The sequence below is a fragment of the Ovis canadensis genome, chromosome 19, assembly GCF_042477335.2.
Source record: "Ovis canadensis isolate MfBH-ARS-UI-01 breed Bighorn chromosome 19, ARS-UI_OviCan_v2, whole genome shotgun sequence".
Taxonomy (NCBI): domain Eukaryota; kingdom Metazoa; phylum Chordata; class Mammalia; order Artiodactyla; family Bovidae; genus Ovis; species Ovis canadensis.
Genome location: NC_091263.1, coordinates 62,685,846 through 62,703,832, shown reverse-complemented (window position 1 = coordinate 62,703,832; position 17,987 = coordinate 62,685,846). Strand labels below are relative to the sequence as shown.

The 17,987-nt window shown below is 46.2% G+C and overlaps 2 protein-coding genes across 2 annotated transcripts in view; both read right to left on the bottom strand.

The window, feature by feature from the left end:
• Nucleotides 1-15,302, bottom strand: part of STIMATE (STIM activating enhancer) — a 53,994-nt gene extending 38,692 nt beyond the window's left edge. The window contains exon 1 of the mRNA XM_069562481.1: nt 14,961-15,302. Coding sequence (XP_069418582.1) covers nt 14,961-15,120 — 160 coding nt within the window. The 5' untranslated portion in view covers nt 15,121-15,302. The remainder of the gene's footprint in view (nt 1-14,960) is intronic.
• A 1,577-nt stretch (nt 15,303-16,879) lies between these two features.
• SFMBT1 (Scm like with four mbt domains 1) overlaps nt 16,880-17,987 on the bottom strand; it is a 117,705-nt gene continuing 116,597 nt past the window's right edge. The window contains exon 23 of the transcript XR_011251003.1: nt 16,880-17,518. The gene's annotated coding sequence lies outside the window, so the exon portion shown is untranslated. The remainder of the gene's footprint in view (nt 17,519-17,987) is intronic.

Below are 17,987 nucleotides of genomic sequence, written 5' to 3'. Positions count from 1 at the left end.
TGATCAAACAATGTGACCCAAGAATCAGGAAAGTGCCAACTGTGCCCAAGTACCTTCTAGGGGCAAGAGAAGAGCAGGTGGCTTGGGAGAGACTGAGAGCTCAGGGCAGCGAGCAAAAACTCTATACAAAGACTCTATGGAACAAAGCTCTGTACTATATACAAGCTAGAACTTGAGCACTTCCTTTCACTTAGCATTGAGATAACAGCCCCTTTTTAAAAGAGGGAGAAAAAGAAAGATCCATCAACTGCCTCCTTACAAAAAAGGAGCTGAGAAGTCTGAAAACATGTAGCAAGTCACCTGCACAGAATGAGCAGGCTCCCTTTAAAAGATTAGCCCCTATTTGACTCCCACACATAACTCAAAGGCTCATTATATAGCAAATTAGTCTGAAATTCATGCTGTATCAACAATCTGTGTGGAACACAGAAGTTCCAATTTCCTACCAGTTAAATACAAGCAACGAGCAAACAGGCTGGCTTGCTAAAGGTGAGGCAAACATAAGAATGTGAGCAGATCTCGTTGTACAAATAATACGTTCTTTACAAACTGAAGGTATGTGGCAACCCTGTGTCGAACAAGTCTATCGGTGCCATTTTTTCCAAGATTTGCTCTACTTCATGTTTCTGTGTTACATTTTGGTAATTCTCTTGATATTTCATATTTTTAAATTATTATTATATTTATTATGGTGACTTGTGATCAGTGACCTTTGATTTCACTGTTGCACCTGTTTTGTGGCACTACAAGCAGCAGCCATATAAGATGGTAAACTAAACTCATAAACACAGTAGGTTCTGACAACTCCACCAACCAGCCACTCTCCTCCCTCTCTCCCTATCCCAAAGTCACAAAGACTTTCTCTTACATTTTCTTCTAGAAGTGCTATAGTTTTCACTTCTACAATACATTTAGATCTGTGATGCATTTCTACTCAATTTTTGTTTATGGTATCAAGGCTTGTTTTTAAGCCATGCACCCTTTCTCTAGGGCTAGACAGGGCATGATTTTTTTGAGGTCTCTACTGAATGCCCCCAGTGTTCAACAATGTCTCTCACTCTAACTAGAAAGAAAAACCTCCTGTCTTAAATAGTCCGGCTCATAGTTTCCCAGCAGTTCCTTGCTCTGCCTTTGAATTTTCACTTGCACACACACAGATTAACATCTATCAATAGAAAAGGACTTATGGAGACCTCTGAACAAATGTCTTGAGCTTTTCCCCTATGTAGCTCTTTTTTCTCCATATTGTCCCTGAAAATTCCAGCTGCTCTGGCTTCCTCAACTTTGTCTTCTCAATTCAGCAAGGCTGCTGGGCTCAATTTGGGTTGTTCCTCACTACTGTGAGACCTGGAAACTGCCTCCAGGAGAAAACTGAGGGGGAGAACCAGAAGGCTCACTTCATTATTTTCTTTCCCTCATGATTCCTGAGCTACCTGATGTCCAATTTCTGCAAACAGTTGTTTCATATAGTATTTTGGTCTGTTTTCTGATTGCTTACCAAAATATAGGACGAGTTCTATACTGGTGGTCCCCTCACTGGCAAAAGCCTCTTCATCCACTTTTGCACAGCTCAAGTGTTAAATTTATCCACATAAGATTCCTCTGATGAGGGCTTCAATGATATGCCCTCCTGGTTTCCAATCTCAAGATGAAAAGCCTTTGGATTTTTCCTAGTCCATCTATCATGTCTAGGGAAAATAACTGCAATGATGCTGTCAGGGAAAAACCAAGCCGATGAGGGACAATGAGAACCAAATGGTGTTGAAGAACTCCACACACAGAAGACATGCGAAGCCCAGAGGCTGGAGGAGCAGCGTCCTTGCGCCACAAACTGCATGTGAACACTGCACACTCACAGTGGGAAGCCCCACTGCTGGAGTAAGACCCACCAGGTCTGAATTCCAGTACCCCACCTAGTGACTGTCTTACTGTTGGATAATTCACTAGTTTCTCCAGGTATAAAATAGGCTATACATAAGAACCCACCTCATGAGGTTAATGTGAGAAGAAAATGAGTAAGGCATGTACTAGGACTTGGCACATAATGAACAACCTATAAATGTGACCTCTAACTGGCGAAAGCACCTTCAGAGCCTGTGGCTCTTACCTCCCACGTAGGGGAGGCTTTACAAGAAAGACTGAAAACAGACCCTATATTTACATGGTCTCAAAGTATCTCGCCACAATTTACTTAATTTACAAGGGGAAAATGTTACCTCCACAGTGGAGAGATCTGGTGGAACCACTTCACCCAAGGTGTCAGGTGTTGGCTTATTCCAATGCTGGGATAAACCAGCATCAGGTGCCAGAGGGTTCGATACACTGAGGAAGTCACAGCAATCCTTGGGGAATATTCCCTCCAAAAAACACATAACCTGGATGTAATCACGAGAAAACATCAGACAAACCTAATCTAGGCCATTCTATAAAGTCACTGGCCTATACTCCTCAAAAATACCAAGGCCAAGAAGATAAAGAAAGGCTAAGGAACGATTCCAGACTAAAGAGATGTGACAACCGAATCCAAAGTATGACTCTGGACCAGGGAAAAATAGCTATAAAGACAATTTATAAAATCTGAATATGGACTGTGAATTGGTAATAGCATACTAATGTTACATTTCTCCAGCACTGACAAATTGTACCACAATTCTAAAAGAGAACATCTGTGTTTTTCTTAGAAAATGCATTCTGAACCATACGGTGAATAGAGAAGAAAAAAATTTCAGTCTCCCCACCTCCTAGCTCTCTGACCAGATTCCCAGTAGGGGACAAGTTTCCGCCTTGGCCTTGAGCACCCGGCCAGGGCACCAGCACCTGCCTGGCAGCCAAGTCAGTCCAGCTCAGCTAGGGCCACGCAGAGACCTAACATGTACAGTACAGACTTATGTCCTGCAACTTCAAAGGAGAGCAGTATGGGCTAAGGTCAGGGAGCACCTATTAGAAGATGCAGAGAATGTGGCAAGGTGGGAGGAAGGAGAAAAGCATTTAGGGGAGAGAGGACTGTGAGTAAGGGGAGGAGGCAGGAATGGGTCTGGCAGGTGTGGCAGCTGAGAGAAGAGCAGCAGGTGGCATCTTGCTGCAGCCCAGTGTTTGGTATCACGGCTGTGCTCCTTGGCCTGGACTACAGCGCAGACAGTGGTGTCTGGAATGTCTGCAGCACAGAAAGAGCTCCCAGGCAAAGGAGGACCCATAGTATAACACCACTGGCAGCCATGGCCCGTGGGAGCAAGAATCCAGGAGTTCCTGGTATGGTTCAACGGTTACCTGCTTTGAACAGGGTCAGACAGCGGTCCCTGGCCCCAGCTCTCCTCACCCTCACACCTCACATCACCACCAACCAAAATTCAGCCTGAGCCATGTTCATGCCGGGCCTGAGAAGCTCCATTGCTGGAAGAACAAGAGCACTATAAAACCGCTGCACGCAGGACACTGTTCCATCCACAGCAGTGGCCCTGGAACTCAGGCAGGTCCTTAGCAAGACTACAGTGCTTGTTGGACATTTCCTTGGAGAGTCTGACCTATTTGGCGTATTAGCAAATTATATACTTAAACACACGTTGAGAAAAACAAATCAGTATGTAATCTGTTAAGCCAACTGAGGGGCAACTGAACATTCCTGTTTACTCTAATTTCAGGTAACAGTATTAGAATTTTTTTTTGCTAGTAACTGATGAGATGTCTTACAGAGAATTTGGGGACAAAATTATAAACGCAGGCCTCTTGCCAGGAAAAGATAGACACATTTACGTCTCCCTACACTATGTCTTCAGGACTCCAATTATCCCCCTCATCACCAGCCAGAGGTGCAGCAGAGCTGGAAATAGCAGATCTGCGGTCCTCAAGCCTGCTACCTGGAAACCACAGAAGCAAAGGCACAGCAGGCAGAAGCAGCACATTTGTGCTGCAGGCATTTAAGGGAGCAATGAGTGAGTCTCCACTCCATGCGTGACCTCGATGGAACCACTTACAGATACTTTAGACCCAAACTTGCTGCCCAGATAGAAAACCTGTGCTCATGCTCTGAGCCAACCTGGGCCAAGACACTCCCAGTGCGTGTGGGGTTGGCAAGAGGTGCAGGTACGCTGCCAAGGTTCATTTCTTCCTGCAGGACTGCAGCCTGCCTTGTGTCATTTAATCCAGGTGTTGTGACCACCTCACCTCTCTGTCATTTTCATGTTATTAAGCGAAAAAGTCTTCTAAGAAAACAGAAAAGCCTGTGAAGAACACTGATGAGCTAAGAGGTTGGATAAGTCCATGGACTAGAATATAAGCTGGGACTGGGAGGTGGGGGGTAAAGCATTTTGAGAAAGGTGAACATGTAAAAAACCTATGTGTTCCAAATAGAGAAAAGGCATTAGAGTTCTTGACACCTATCACTTGTTAGTAGCAAAGGCCACAAACACTCAACATCAAGTCTTTAAGAGCAATTTTAGAGCCAAGAAAACGCTAGCTGAGCAACCCAGACAGCTGAGCGACCCTTCACCGCCGAGATCCTAAATGACATCACACCCTGGGGCAGGCTGAGCCTCGCCAGCTCCTGCCTCCTCCACCAGAAAAGCAGCTTGAGTGGAACCCGACTACGGCACAAGACACCCTTTAGAATGAAGAGGATGCTCTAAATCAAAGGAAACACAGGGGAGGCCATGTTGCATCGACGGGGCTACAGTAACTCTGGTGAGAAGCCTTTTCCTAACAGGCAAGCAGGTGATTTCAGGGGCTGGCAATCCTACTGCACTAGCACAGGAGGTCCAACACGTACTGAGGACTGGGATTCTCATAGGAGAGGTTCGTTAGCAAAGCCTAATGTCACCACAGCCTGGGGCCCCACTCAGAGGGGCTAGAAATTCCCAGGATTGGCCTACCCTCTGGGTCTCTGAGACCACCCCTGACAGCTGTCCACAACTGAGCCTGAACCAAAAATTCAGGGGTGAAGTGTTTCCACTATGTCTATCTGTGTGGAGTGCAGTGGACAGTCTACAGAAGCCAGTTACCAATAAGGAACCGTTTCCCTTATTAGGTAAAAGCAGTGTCTCCAGAGCCACATGGCCTGCCTCTACTACTCACAGGCTATGTGACCTTGGGCAGGTTACTTAACTTCCTGGTGACTCAGTTTCCTTACCTATGAGATGGGGACAATATCAGCACCCACCTCTCAAGATGACTGTGAGGACTAATTGGGTTAGTTCACTATGCCTGGCACCGAGTAGGCCCAGCAGGTCTGCCCACATCATCATAACACCTATCTCAAGAGGCACTGCCAATAGAACAGGGGGTTGGGAGAAGGTCACTAGGTCCCGTTTCTTCTCCTACAGCCCCAAAGACAGAAACAGCAGATCTTCCCTGGGGGGACTCTATGAGATCTAAAAGGAATGTGATGAAACTGCTTTAAAGGTTCTTAAAGAAACAATCCAAAAGGAGCCTGAGGTGAATGCAGAACCTGACTCGCCACCCAATGATTTAATTCACCACCCTTTTTAAGTGTAAGCTGTAGAAAATAGGCCTGAAAATGAAAAAAAAGGGCAGCTCTCTGGAACCCCTCCAAACACACTGCCTCATTTTCTGGGAGCCTCTGCCCCCACTATCACCAGCCCCCAGAACCGATGGCCACACCAGTGATCTCCTATCTGGACCTTGTTCTCACCATTCCCTGTGTATCCAGAGCCCCTCACATCTCCTTCACCTCCAGTGTTGGGACCAAGCAGGTCTTCCTCAGGGACACTTCCCAAGGTCTCCTGGCAGAAGCTCTCATCCCTCCTCTCAAGTCTGTTCAAACGTCAACAGCCCTCTTCACGCTGCACTGGGATGACCTACCAGGGCTCCCGCAGTCCACTCCAGCTGTGAGCACCTCAGGGACAGGGACTAGGTCTCAGCTCTTCTTTGTCAAGGCAGCACCCAACACCACGCCTGGCACCCAGGTCTTTATTTAACAGATCCATTCTACTATGGCCCACAGAGAGTCTGCTGAGTAATCCACAAACTGAACAAATGTAGTTCTTAACAGGGGCAATTTTGCCCCCTACAGGTCAATGGCAATATCTGGAGATATTTTGGGGCTGTCACAATGGCATCCACTGGCATCCAGTGGATTGAGGCTGGAGATGCTGTTAAACATCCTACAATGCAGAGAACAGCCCCCCAAACCAAGAATTATCTGGCATAAAATATCAATGGTGTCAAGCTGAAAAACTCTGGGTTAGATGGATAACTTCTGAGCAGTGGCATGAACTAAAACAGGTGTACAGACCACTTCTACATACACACAAAGAAAAGGATAACTCTTAAGGGTCATCCCCAACTCTTATGATTATTAACTATTCTCCTTCTAGTCATACAGCACCAGGGAAACAAATTCTGTGAAAACTTGAGGTTACCTGAAATCACCAACGGCCCTGGAATTCCCTCCTCACCAGTCACAGAATGGACTCATGCATGCCTCCCTTGGGGCCCCGGGAGGCTGTGCCTCAGACGCTAGACCCTGGTCCCAGGGTGGGCTCGCCATCCCAGCACAGCCAGGGAAACCCTTCACAAAGGCCCGGGCCAGAAAAGCAAAGCTAAGATGTAACTCAAACATACATGAAAGGACTGGTAGGTCATTTCAAATTTACATGCTTAATGTTATCAACAGCCACAAAACAGTCTGAAGTCCCATATAATACTCTGGGCATTAAAAATTATTATTAAGAAAGAAACTCAGAATTATCCCAACAGGAAAAAAGAATGAGGTGAAGTAGACAGGGAAAGAGAGTAATCAGAAGCGTGCCTGTGGAAAGAGGGCAGGGGAAGTGGCTGAGAACTACTGGGGCCTGAGGGACTTGGCTCACATCTCAGCTCTGCACCTATGAACAGGGGCCCAGTGCTACACACTTCACCTGCTCACTGTCCTTGGTTGTGAAGGGAAAACAACCAAGGTTCCTGTGCAGCACGTCAAGAGCTGAGCACAAAACCCAGCACACTAGGGACTCAGCAAAGAGCCAGCTGCAGGAATGCAGGCTCCAGTGACCAGTGCCACCACCAGCTACCATGAGACCTGGGGTGATGAAGTCAGGGACTCTGACCTTGTCACCTGTAAATGGGCTGCCCCAGTCTACCCACTGCCCACTCACGGCCCATGTGAGACTCTGCAGGCAGAAACTCAAGAAAAGAAGGAAAGAGATTATTACTTATACCAAAGCAACCCGGTCTGGATGCATGCTAACTTGGAATGAGCAATCACTGTGCTGGCTGGGTTACAATTTTTTACTACTGGTTCGTTCAGGTTTTACTACTAAAAGTTTGTTCAGGTTTTTCTGTATGCTCTTACAGGAAAACCTGAATGAACTTTTTGGCTAACCTGATTTCACACCATTTAAAAGAGGGCTAAATGTAAAGATGTTGAGTAAACAAGACAGAAAGGAAAATGTTTAACCTGATTCAGAAAACAAGTTATTTCAGCACTTGTGAGATGTTCTTAACTGAACTCTGAATGAGAACACTGTAATAACAATGAGGATTATGACACCCCCTCCCACTATGAAGGGCCCAACATGTGCACTGATCCAGCTTCCTTACACACTTTCTAATCCCCACAGTCCCAGAAAGATCATCCATCCCATCTTGCTGGGGAAGAAACCAAAGCTTCGAGATATATGTGGGCTGCTCAAGGGCAGTGAAAGTAAGTCACTCAGTCATGTCCAACTCTTTGCGATCCGGGCCAGAATACTGGAGTGGGTAGCCTTTCCCCTCTCTGGGGATCTTCCCAACCCAGGGATCGAACCCAGGTCTCCTGCATGGCAGGCGGATTCTTTACCAGCTGACCCCCAAGGTTCCCTGATAGCTCAGTTGGTAAAGAATCCACCTGCAATGCAGGAGACCCCAGTTTGATTCCTGGGTTGGGAAAATCAACTGGAGAAGAGATAGGCTACCCACTCCAGTATTCTTAGGCTTCCCCTGTGGCTCAGCTGGTAAAGAATCCACCCACAATGTGGGAGATCTGGGTTCGATCCATGGGTTGGAAAGATCCCCTGGAGAAGGTAAAAGCTACCCACTCCAGTATTCTGGCCCAGAGAATTCCGAGGACTGTACAGTCCATGGGGTCGCAAAGAGTCAGACATGACTGAGCCATTTTCACTTTTTCACTTCAAGGGCAGTAGGTAGAAGAGGCAGGCATGAAAGCCAGGTCAGATGGATTCCAGAGCCAGGGATCCTGCTATTTTTAACCATTTGTAAAATTTCTTCAACAGGATACTTCATGGAAGTACTAAACTAATTGCAAAGGATTTTAAACAGTTCATTAAAGCAGCAGAGGCTTGACAGGCCCCTTCAGGGCAACACAAAAAACAGAGGTATTTAAAAGGCTAAAAAGATGCATTTGATTACAACTGATTATCCCCTAATTCAGACAACTCCCTTTTGCCCCGATTTTACTCCAAATTGGTGAAGTTTCATTATAAATAAAGGAGTAGGGCTCCCCTGGTGGCTCAATGGTAAAGAATCTGCCTGTGAAGGCAGGGGACATGGGCTGGATCCCAGGTTTGGATCAGAGCAACTAAGCTGGTGTGCCACAACTATTGAACCTGTGCTCTAGAGTCCGGGAGCCGAAACTATTGAGCCCATGTGTCACAACTACTGAAGCCCGTGCTCCCTAGAGGCCAGGCTCGGCAACAAGAGAAGCCACGGCAATGAGAAGCCTAAGCACCACAACTAGAGAGTAAACCCTGCTTCCGGCAACTAGAGAACAGCCCACACAGCAATGCAGACCAGCACGGCCAAAAATAAATACTTTTTTAAAAGGAGTAGATCACCATTATTGATAAATGCTACCAGATGAATCAGCATTTAGAAAACCAAAAGCTTTCTAAAAATAATGACCCCCCCCCCTCAAAAGAGCCCCTCATCTTCCTCCACGCTACTGTTGGCCACACGTCTTTCCCTCCTTGGATACAATACTAGCCTGTGACAGAATGCTCTTCCTGTGCCTTGGCTGGCACTCCAGGTGTAGGGGAGGGGGGAACAGAGAGCGACGTTATTGAGAGTGTGTTGGGTGACAGGCCCAGAGATGGCACCTTCACACATGAGCTTCAGCTCCATTCCAGCCATCACTGAATTTCATTATTTTACCAGAAGTGAAGTGACCAGGGAACAAGATATCCACAAGATCTCTAAGCATTACCGCCACAGAGATAATATACTAACTGCAAAGGGGACAATGTACCCTACAAGGGAGAGAGCTAGAAACATGCCCTCTTTGCCCAGTAACTGACCTTATCACTAACCATGGAACTGCCCGATGTCATGTGTTGCCTGGTACCATGTAACATGAAGCATACAGCACTGCTCATGCAGTGTTCTTACTGCGAAGAAAAGTCATCACAAGCTAATGGTCCCACCACACCAAACTCAGGAAACATAGGGGTCCAGGAAACTGCCCAAACACCTCAATGAGGTAACACCCAGACAACTCCAGAAAATGGGGCGCCATACACAACTGGCCAGGACTCTTTCAAAGGCAATGTCAGTTAACAACAACAGAAAACTGTGTGTGTGTGTTTTTGTGTGTGCGCACGTGTGCATGTAGGGGAGATTCTTTCAGCCTAAAAGTGACTTAAAATCATAACCAGGGACTTCACTGGTGGTCAAGTGGTTAAGAATCCACCTTGACACGGGTTCAATCCCTGGTAAGGGAACTAAGATTCTACATGCCTTGGAGCAACTAAGCCGGCAGCCAAATAAATGAATACTAAAGAAACCCTGAAAACATAACCAGATGCAATGTGTGGACCTTGATCAGATAAGTTTTTGCAAAATCCCAGCTATAAGAGACCTGTGACAACAGAGGAATTTTTGTGTGTTTGTGTGAATACAGACTGGCTATTAGATGATCTTGCAGGGTTATAAATTTTCATAGGTGTGATCATGAAACTGGTTATGAAGGGAACTGTCCTTATTTTTAGGAGACTCAACTGAAGTTTTTAGGGATAAAGTGTGATGCTGGCTTCAGTTCAGTTCAGTCGCTCAGTCGTATCCGACTCTTTGCGACCCCATGAATCACAGCATGCCAGGCCTCCCTGTCCATCACCAACTCCCAGAGTTCACTCAAACTGCCATCCAGCCATCTCATCCTCTGATGTCCCCTTCTCCGCCTGCCCCCAATCCCTCCCAGCATCAGAGTCTTTTCCAATGAGTCAACTCTTCGCATGAGGTGGCCAAAGTATTGGAGTTTCAGCTTCAGCATCATTCCTTCCAAAGAACACCCAGGACTCATCTCCTATAGAATGGACTGGTTGGACCTCCTTGCAGTCCAAGGGACTCTCAAGAGTCTTCTCCAACACCACCCTTCAAAAGCATCAATTCTTCGGTGCTCAGCTTTCTTCACAGTCCAACTCTCACATCCATACATGACCACTGGAAAAACCATAGCCTTGACCAGACGGACCTTTGTTGACAAAGTAATGTCTCTGCTTTTTAATACGCTGTCTAGGTTTGTCATAACTTTCCTTCCAAGGAGTAAGCGTCTTTAATTTCATGGCTGCAGTCACCATCTGCAGTGATTTTGGAGCTCAAAAAATAAAGTCTGACACTGTTTCCACTGTTTCCCCATCTATTTCCCATGAAGTGATGGGACCAGATGCCATGATCTTAGTTTTCTGAATGTTGAGCTTTAAGCTAACTTTTTTACTCTCCTCTTTCACTTTCATCAAGAGGCTTCAAGTTATCTTAAATGTACCACCCCCTTCTCCCCAAAAACGTATAAAGAGATAAAGTAAATGTGGCAAACGGTAAACAATTTCTCAGTCTAGGTGGAGGACAGATATGCATTCATTGTATTATTGTCTTTTCTGTATATTTGACATTTTTTAAGATAAATATTGGAAAGGGGTGGGGAGGGGTGATCCCAGGAAGGCTGTCCCAACATGCATATATCTGTACAGAACACACAAGGGGGCCAGCTCACTGCTTGACAAAATGGCAAGGACTCTTATGTAAGATCAAGATCTCAAAGCTGGGTAAACTAGTCTGTAATGTTACTTTGGACCTCAGGAAAAAAGCTATCATTTCTCAACACCAGCAGTGTCCTCATAAAACACTGACACCTTCTCCTAACTGGCTAGTGCCCAAATCTGTCACATGAAAATAGGCAGGTAGGTTTATCCAAACTCTATAAATGCTTTTGTTAAAAGGGCAATCCTGTCTACACTTCAGCCAGGATTCTGACGGTGCACGGTGAAGGAGGCTTGAGTGGGCTTTGCATTTACAGGTCCTGAGAGTAAATAACCCTAGTGCCAACATACACATTGGTCAATAATGACCTTCAGCTGATGGCTGGGCCACTCACTTGGGCTGGAACACACAAGGCAGCCCCAGAACTGCTCAGCTCTGCTGTGACTTAATTAAATCACAGACCGTAGATAAAGTCACCAAAACAAGAGGAACTGCTTGGCAGGTAGAGCATGGCAAAGGTCCCTTGTGTAAAGCAATTCCTTCTACTTCTACACCAATGCATTTCAGAAACACTTCAGAAAACCCAGAGGGGGAAGGCCCTTTAAAAGCTTGTCTCTGAGTTTGTTGGGCTTTCCTTGCACACAGAAGGTACCTTAGCTGAAGCCTCTGGAAAGCTCACCACCTGAACAAGGGGATGCTGACACTGGCACACGCCTGTGGATGGTGGCTTGTATGTTTATGTAGCTTAAAGAATCAGCTATACATATCAACTATCACATCAACTCCCAACTGCCTGGCCTGAGACACCTGAAAAGCCCTACACAGTGAGCCACGCATCAGCATGAGAAATCCCCATGAGAATCAAAATCCTCTCCTGAGATAAAAGAGGGTGTTCCTTCAGGTAAAAAACACAGCAAGTTGTAAATGGAGAAAAAAAGTGATTTGGGGGATAGAAAAAGAAACATAGAAACAGTGGTCTGAGGGTTCACCAAAATCAGGATGTGAAGGGATTGAAAACATTACAGCAAGACAACTAGAGACTGAAAAGGAGAGAAAAAGTACCAAACATATACAGTCCAAGATTTGCTGCAAGACTTATGCAGGCCAGGCAACCATACTGTATATGGCCTGTCTAGCAGAGAAATAGATCCATCCTATAGAACAAAGCTGGTCCAACAGGAAAACAGAATAGCACCAGCCCTCAAAACTGGGAAGTTGTCAGAAGTGTCTTCAGTTCACCACACAGGAGGAAAGTACCAGAAGGAAAACGATTGGAACTCCACAGAGGACAGGGGCTGTTAGTTTTGACTGCTGAGGAGAGATGACTGGTATTAAAAATACACTTGGGGACTTCCTCGGTGGTCCAGCGGTTGGAACTCCGCCCTTCCACTGCAGAGGGAACAGGTTTCATCCCTGTTCAGATAACTAAGATCCCACATGTTGAATGGCGCCCCCCTCCCCCTCAAAAAAGAGAGATGAACTATGCTTGAAAAAAGCAATTCCTTCCACTTCTACACCCAATGCATTTCTGAAACACTTCAGAAAACCCAGAGGGGGAAGGCCCTCTAATAATGAAATTGATAAAGAATGAAGTGGCCTCATCTCAACAAACCCAGACCTCCCTCAAAGGGTTACAAGATGAGCAGTCTTGTTGTGGAAGCCTGGCACTCCTGACAGCAGCTGTGCCAGATTGAGGAACAGGTCCTGTGACCAGGAAGATAGCCAAACCCAAGCAAGAGAACCTCCTTGAGACCATCTCTTTCCCCTTCCTTTTCCCCAGCAAAGTTCATTTCAAAATGTAAAGCAGCTTCTAAATGACTTCTCCCCTTCCCAGCTCTGCAAAATGGAAAAGCCCTACAGTTCTATTTCAATAGAACCAACAAGTTTAAGAGAGAAGAAAAGTACTTCCCGGGACTGGTCCTGGCCAGTGGGACTCTCCTTGGTCTGCTGTCTGTTTCTAGGTGGGGGGAAAAAGGCTCTCAATTCAAGTCCATGCCTGTGTCCAGGTTAGTCACAGCTCAAGCCTTTCCAACTCTTCTCCCCATCACTCCTACTTATCATTGTCCCAAGACCTACTACCCATTGCCACAAAGTTCCTCCATGTCTAGCTTACACTGAGCAAAAAAACCCCTACTTCTAGTCCTGCCTTTGCAATCGGAATATACCAGCCACAGTGAGATTTGCACTTGTGCTCAAACTGAAGATTAAGTACAGAAGTGTTTGTGTCCCTGAAGACTCACAGGGCCAGCACTGTCACTCTGAACTTTCAACCTGGCACACTTCTCAGCTGTGAGCAACTGTGCCCTGTCATAATCACATTTCCCTCTCTGAATCACAAGTATCAAACCCCAGGGAATAAGCGGGGCCATCAGTATCAATCAAACTCATGAAAACAGCCAAAACTATGCTAATAAATCTTAGGTTAGGGAACAAACCTAAACCTGGAGTTCCTTTAGATAGAAAAGAAGTCCAGCTGGAGGAGAGAGACGTGGGGAGAGAAGCGCAGACCCACACACAAAGTCTCGAACACATATACATACAGTTCATGCACTCAAGTCAGCAGCTGATTTTGGCTAAATCGTCACATATTATTACTGTGGGAACAAGTGGGTATTTGTTCAGCGGGGAAAATATAGCAAGGCAACTAGAGATTGAAAAGGAGAGAAAATGTAGCAAATATATATAGTCCAGGACTTGCTGCTAGACTTACGAAGGTCAGGCAACCAGAAAAAATGTAGTGTCCAAGAACAGCCTCTTCAGGGTTACTTAAAGCCTGGAAGAATTCACCCAAATAAGGAAGCCTGCATCATAAACAAGCAAAGCTGCAACTCTAGCAACTGGACTCTACGAGACACACATGGCTGCAGGCTCCTTCCCAGATGCCAAGGAGCATAGTTTTTGCAGGAACTTCCCATTCTGCCCACGTGAGAACAGTAGGGAAGTTTTGAGAAGTCATTTTGGAATGAATACCTCTGTAAAAAAGTAGTTAAACTCTTCCCTTCCCTGAAATGCAATCACAGGGGAACCAGGCCTCCTATCACTTTAATAAAAGGAAGGACGTGCACTAAGGAAACATAACCCGTCACCAGTGGTACACATGACAAGCTGGAACTTACGGTTTTCCAGAGGGCCTATCTGGGACTTTCTTCCTCATCATGAAACTCTCCAGGAAGGGCCCCTGATGATTTAGCGCAGAAATTCTAAGACCTCCTCAGACCCTCTGAGTCTGCTTCTCTGTTAAGTTTCTAAAGTTGCCCAAGTCTCACAGAAAGGAAGAATACTTGAAACATAAACAAAAGTGGGCTGGGAAAGGGAACAGCCAGGGGAGACTTGAGATGCAACTTGATTAGGAAAGCTTGGGACAGAGATGGAAGAGGTGAGCCCGTTCAGGCAAAGGAGAAAAAAAAGGAGATGCGGGGAAGAAGGCAGTCTGGGTGGGTCCTGCTCCAACCAAAACAGAAAATTAGGCTGAAGGAGAAGGGGAGATGGGGTAGGCGGTACTGGGAACAGAACGCACGACCTAACAAGTCCGGTATTGCAAGGTGACAGGACAGGATTTACATGCAAACGGGAGACAGTAAATCCTGACGTAAAGGTGAAGAAAAACCAAAAAACTCAGTATCAGACTGGGGGATGGGGATTCAAAGTGTGAAGAGGAGGCTAAGAAGAGACTTTAAGAGGGGGCTGAAAGGAATATGCCACCTGCGGGTCATGGCCATAGGCTGTCAAGTGAGGTAGCTTTAATTCGCGAGGATACGGTTGCAGGGGGACATCTCAGAAGAGAGGCGTGCGTGGTGTGAAGAGAGGAGCAGGAGTGACCCCTGACTAGAGGCTGACGCGATAAGATGAGGAACTCAGGACCCTGGGTCTGGGGCCAGAGCTCCCCGTTGTCTGGGAATGCCCAGCTTGGGCTCGCGCGAATAAGGAACCTTCGTCAAAGGGCCCAAGGCCTGAACTCCTCAGACAGGAGGGTCCCTGAGGCCGGTGGGCCAGAAGCTTGAGGCGCAAGGCCTCAGGAGGGGCGGGGGTCCGGGACTCACGCATCAACGTGCTGAAGGCCACGACGCCGAGCAGCCCCTGCAGGAAGATGCCGAAACTGTGCATGAGCGCGCCGCTCTCGCAGCGGCCCGCTCCGGACGCGACAGTGGAGGGCGGCCCTCCCGGCAGTGAGTGGCTCGAGTTGCCAGCAGGGCCCTGCATAGCGGGCCTGGCGAGGGGCGCTGGGCGCCGCCGCCCGCCCGCCCGCCGGGCCTCCCAACCTGCTGGGGCCGCGCCACCGAGCCCAGAGCCCCAAGTCCGAGCCGGGAGCCGGTACCTCAGCCCCGCGGCCGACTCAGCGCCGCGCGTAACGCGACGTCTGAGACCGCAGCTCCTGATTGGCCACACCCGGCGTGGAGGCGGGCCTTGGCCGCTCCCGCCCTCCCTCTCGAAGGGCGGGGCTCCGGTCGGCGAGGGGGCGGTGTCTTGGGTCCCCACCACAGGTAGGACGGACCAGGTGAGGCGGGCTACTCAAACCGGATTGAGAGTCCCGCCCTGGACCCCGAGCTCCTGGCCCTGAGGGCAGAAGCAGGGAAGATCTGTCTAAAATCTTTTTCCCTCCAAGATAAACCCCTCACCCCTGAAGAATTTGTGAAAAAATAGTTCTTAATTCCTCCCTCAGATTCCGATTCAGTTGTTCTGAGAGGTAGTCAATAACTTGCATTTCGGTAAGCAGCTTGGATTATTCTGAGGCAGGTCGTTGAGGAAAACTGATCATATTCCTTTCAACCCAGACGTTCAGCGTCCTACCTTTCGTTAGTACCAATATACTGGCCAAAGGTTAATCTTTTAAGATTTGTGGGGTGGGGGGTTGGGGGGGGAATGTGGACTGTTTTTAAAGTCTTTATTTAATGTTTTACAATATTGCTTCTGTTTTATGTTTTGGGTTTTTGGCCAGGAGGCATGTGATATCTTAGCTCCCCGACCAAGGATGGAACCTGCACCCCCCTACATTGGAAGGTGAAGTGTTAACCACTGGCGAGCCAGGGAAGTCCCCAAGAGGCATAGCTTGTAATTCATCAGTCAGGCCCCAATCCACTTTTTCCCCCATAAACGTAATTTACATTGTCACTTTCAATCTAACTGCCTTCACTTAGAAATATATGGGGTATATACTGTAAACGTGTGAATATATCCCCACCTTGTTAATTTTGAACGTGATTCATAAAAGAAAACCAGGTTGCTGGTATTTTCAGTCTCCAGAGCCTCCCTCCATATAAACACATTTATTCTCATTCAACTCTGATTCCTTGGAACTTGCTCACTTCCTCAGCTAGGACCTCTAGTCCCCATTCTGTCATCTACCCTCTGTCACCTCTGGCTTTTCTCCAGACATCTCTTGTTCTCAGGTCCCTGACCAGGATTGCATCCACTTAATGCCAATGTACACAGTATTATTCCAGTAGACACTGGGGTACATTTGTTGAACAATAAAAATCAAATCTAGGGAAATTTTCCCTTAAGATAGCCATCAAGAAATTTCAATTAAAAAAAAATCCAGTTACATAAAATGTTAAATGCTATCCAAAAGCTTTCTTGGTTAATAGGAATACTAACTTGATTATCTGGGGAACACAAATGCTAATTGGTTCCTTAGAGGCAATTCTCCAGCCCTTCTCTTAAAAAATGTATTTCCACACCTCTGTGCCTATACATAGCATTCTAGCTACATGGAATAGTTTCCTTTTCCCTGCATTATGAACTGCTACCCATGCTTCATGCATCCAGATTACTTTGTGTGTGCTGGCTGCTCCACTGGAACTTTTCAGACTGTTAAATTTTTAGCAGTCTAGACTGCTAGACGGTTGTACACACCTCTCTCTTCCAGCTGAGTGTGAGCCTCTTGAGGACAGGAACTGATTTTTATTCACACTTTTGAATCCAACATAGTACCTGGCACAGAGAGCATGCAACAAAATGCTTTTTTAAATTAAACTGATTTTTAATTTATAAAATTTAAAACTCTCCACAAGTACTGACCATGGGAAAATACAGAAAATGATTAAGAAAATAAACAGGTAAGGAAAAATTGCATTACCGTTATCTTAAGTCTAAAAGGTCCCTTATGGGTATGCTCAAGTTACAGTTCATGTTTAGAGAGAACCAATCAGTAGGATGTGTACTTAGAGCAGAAGAGACTGCAGTTGGGCCTAAGATTACTGATTGCTTGAAGACACAGCTCAAGGAAAATTACACAGAGAGCTGAAAAATGCATTTTTTGACAAAGCAGTGCTCTGCACATCCAGATGTGGAGGAATCCTAAGGCCAGTTGCTGCTGTACCAAGGCAAAAGTACAGACCAACAGTCTTCAGAGATCAGGAGCTCCCAGTGACAGGAGCAAGCTCACTCTGCGAAATTCTGCTCTCCCTACCTTTTCTGAACTGTAGTTAAAAAGCACCCAAATCCAGAGGGGAAAAGATCAGACGGCAGGAGAGACGGGGAGAATTCTGGAAAGGTTAATTTTATTGAAGCACGAACTTTCTCCTCCATTCAGAGATGATTCTCTGAGGTCCCACTGGAAAGTTCTGAAGGATTTACTCTGGTCAAGATGCCTTCCTTGCTGCCAAAGGAAGTTAAATATATACCTTAAGACCTGTTTTAATTTTCTGATGACCACTTAAAACTGTCGTAATATATCACACATTTATATACACTCTTATTCACAACCCCCCCCAAAAAAAACCACTGCGCAAAATATTCATCCAAAATAGTTATTTCTTAATCCCTTGAAGTTATACCATCAAATTTTATGGGAGTTATTTTAATAGGTATTCTTCCGCATATTTCTTAAATGTACTTTATCCTCAATGCATAACTTTTAAATTTAAGAGAAAAACAGCAAGCAGGAAGGACACAATGCAATATGCATTTCATTTTGTTCCAAACAAGCAGCTTAAAAAAAAGAAGAAAAAAAAAAAGGACAACATCCATTAAACAAAGTGCATCAATTCCAATGAGTTAGAGTTAGAAAGAGACCTAAGGACAGTGCTGGAACCAGCCAGAAGTCCCACCCTGGCAGGCCTCTGATT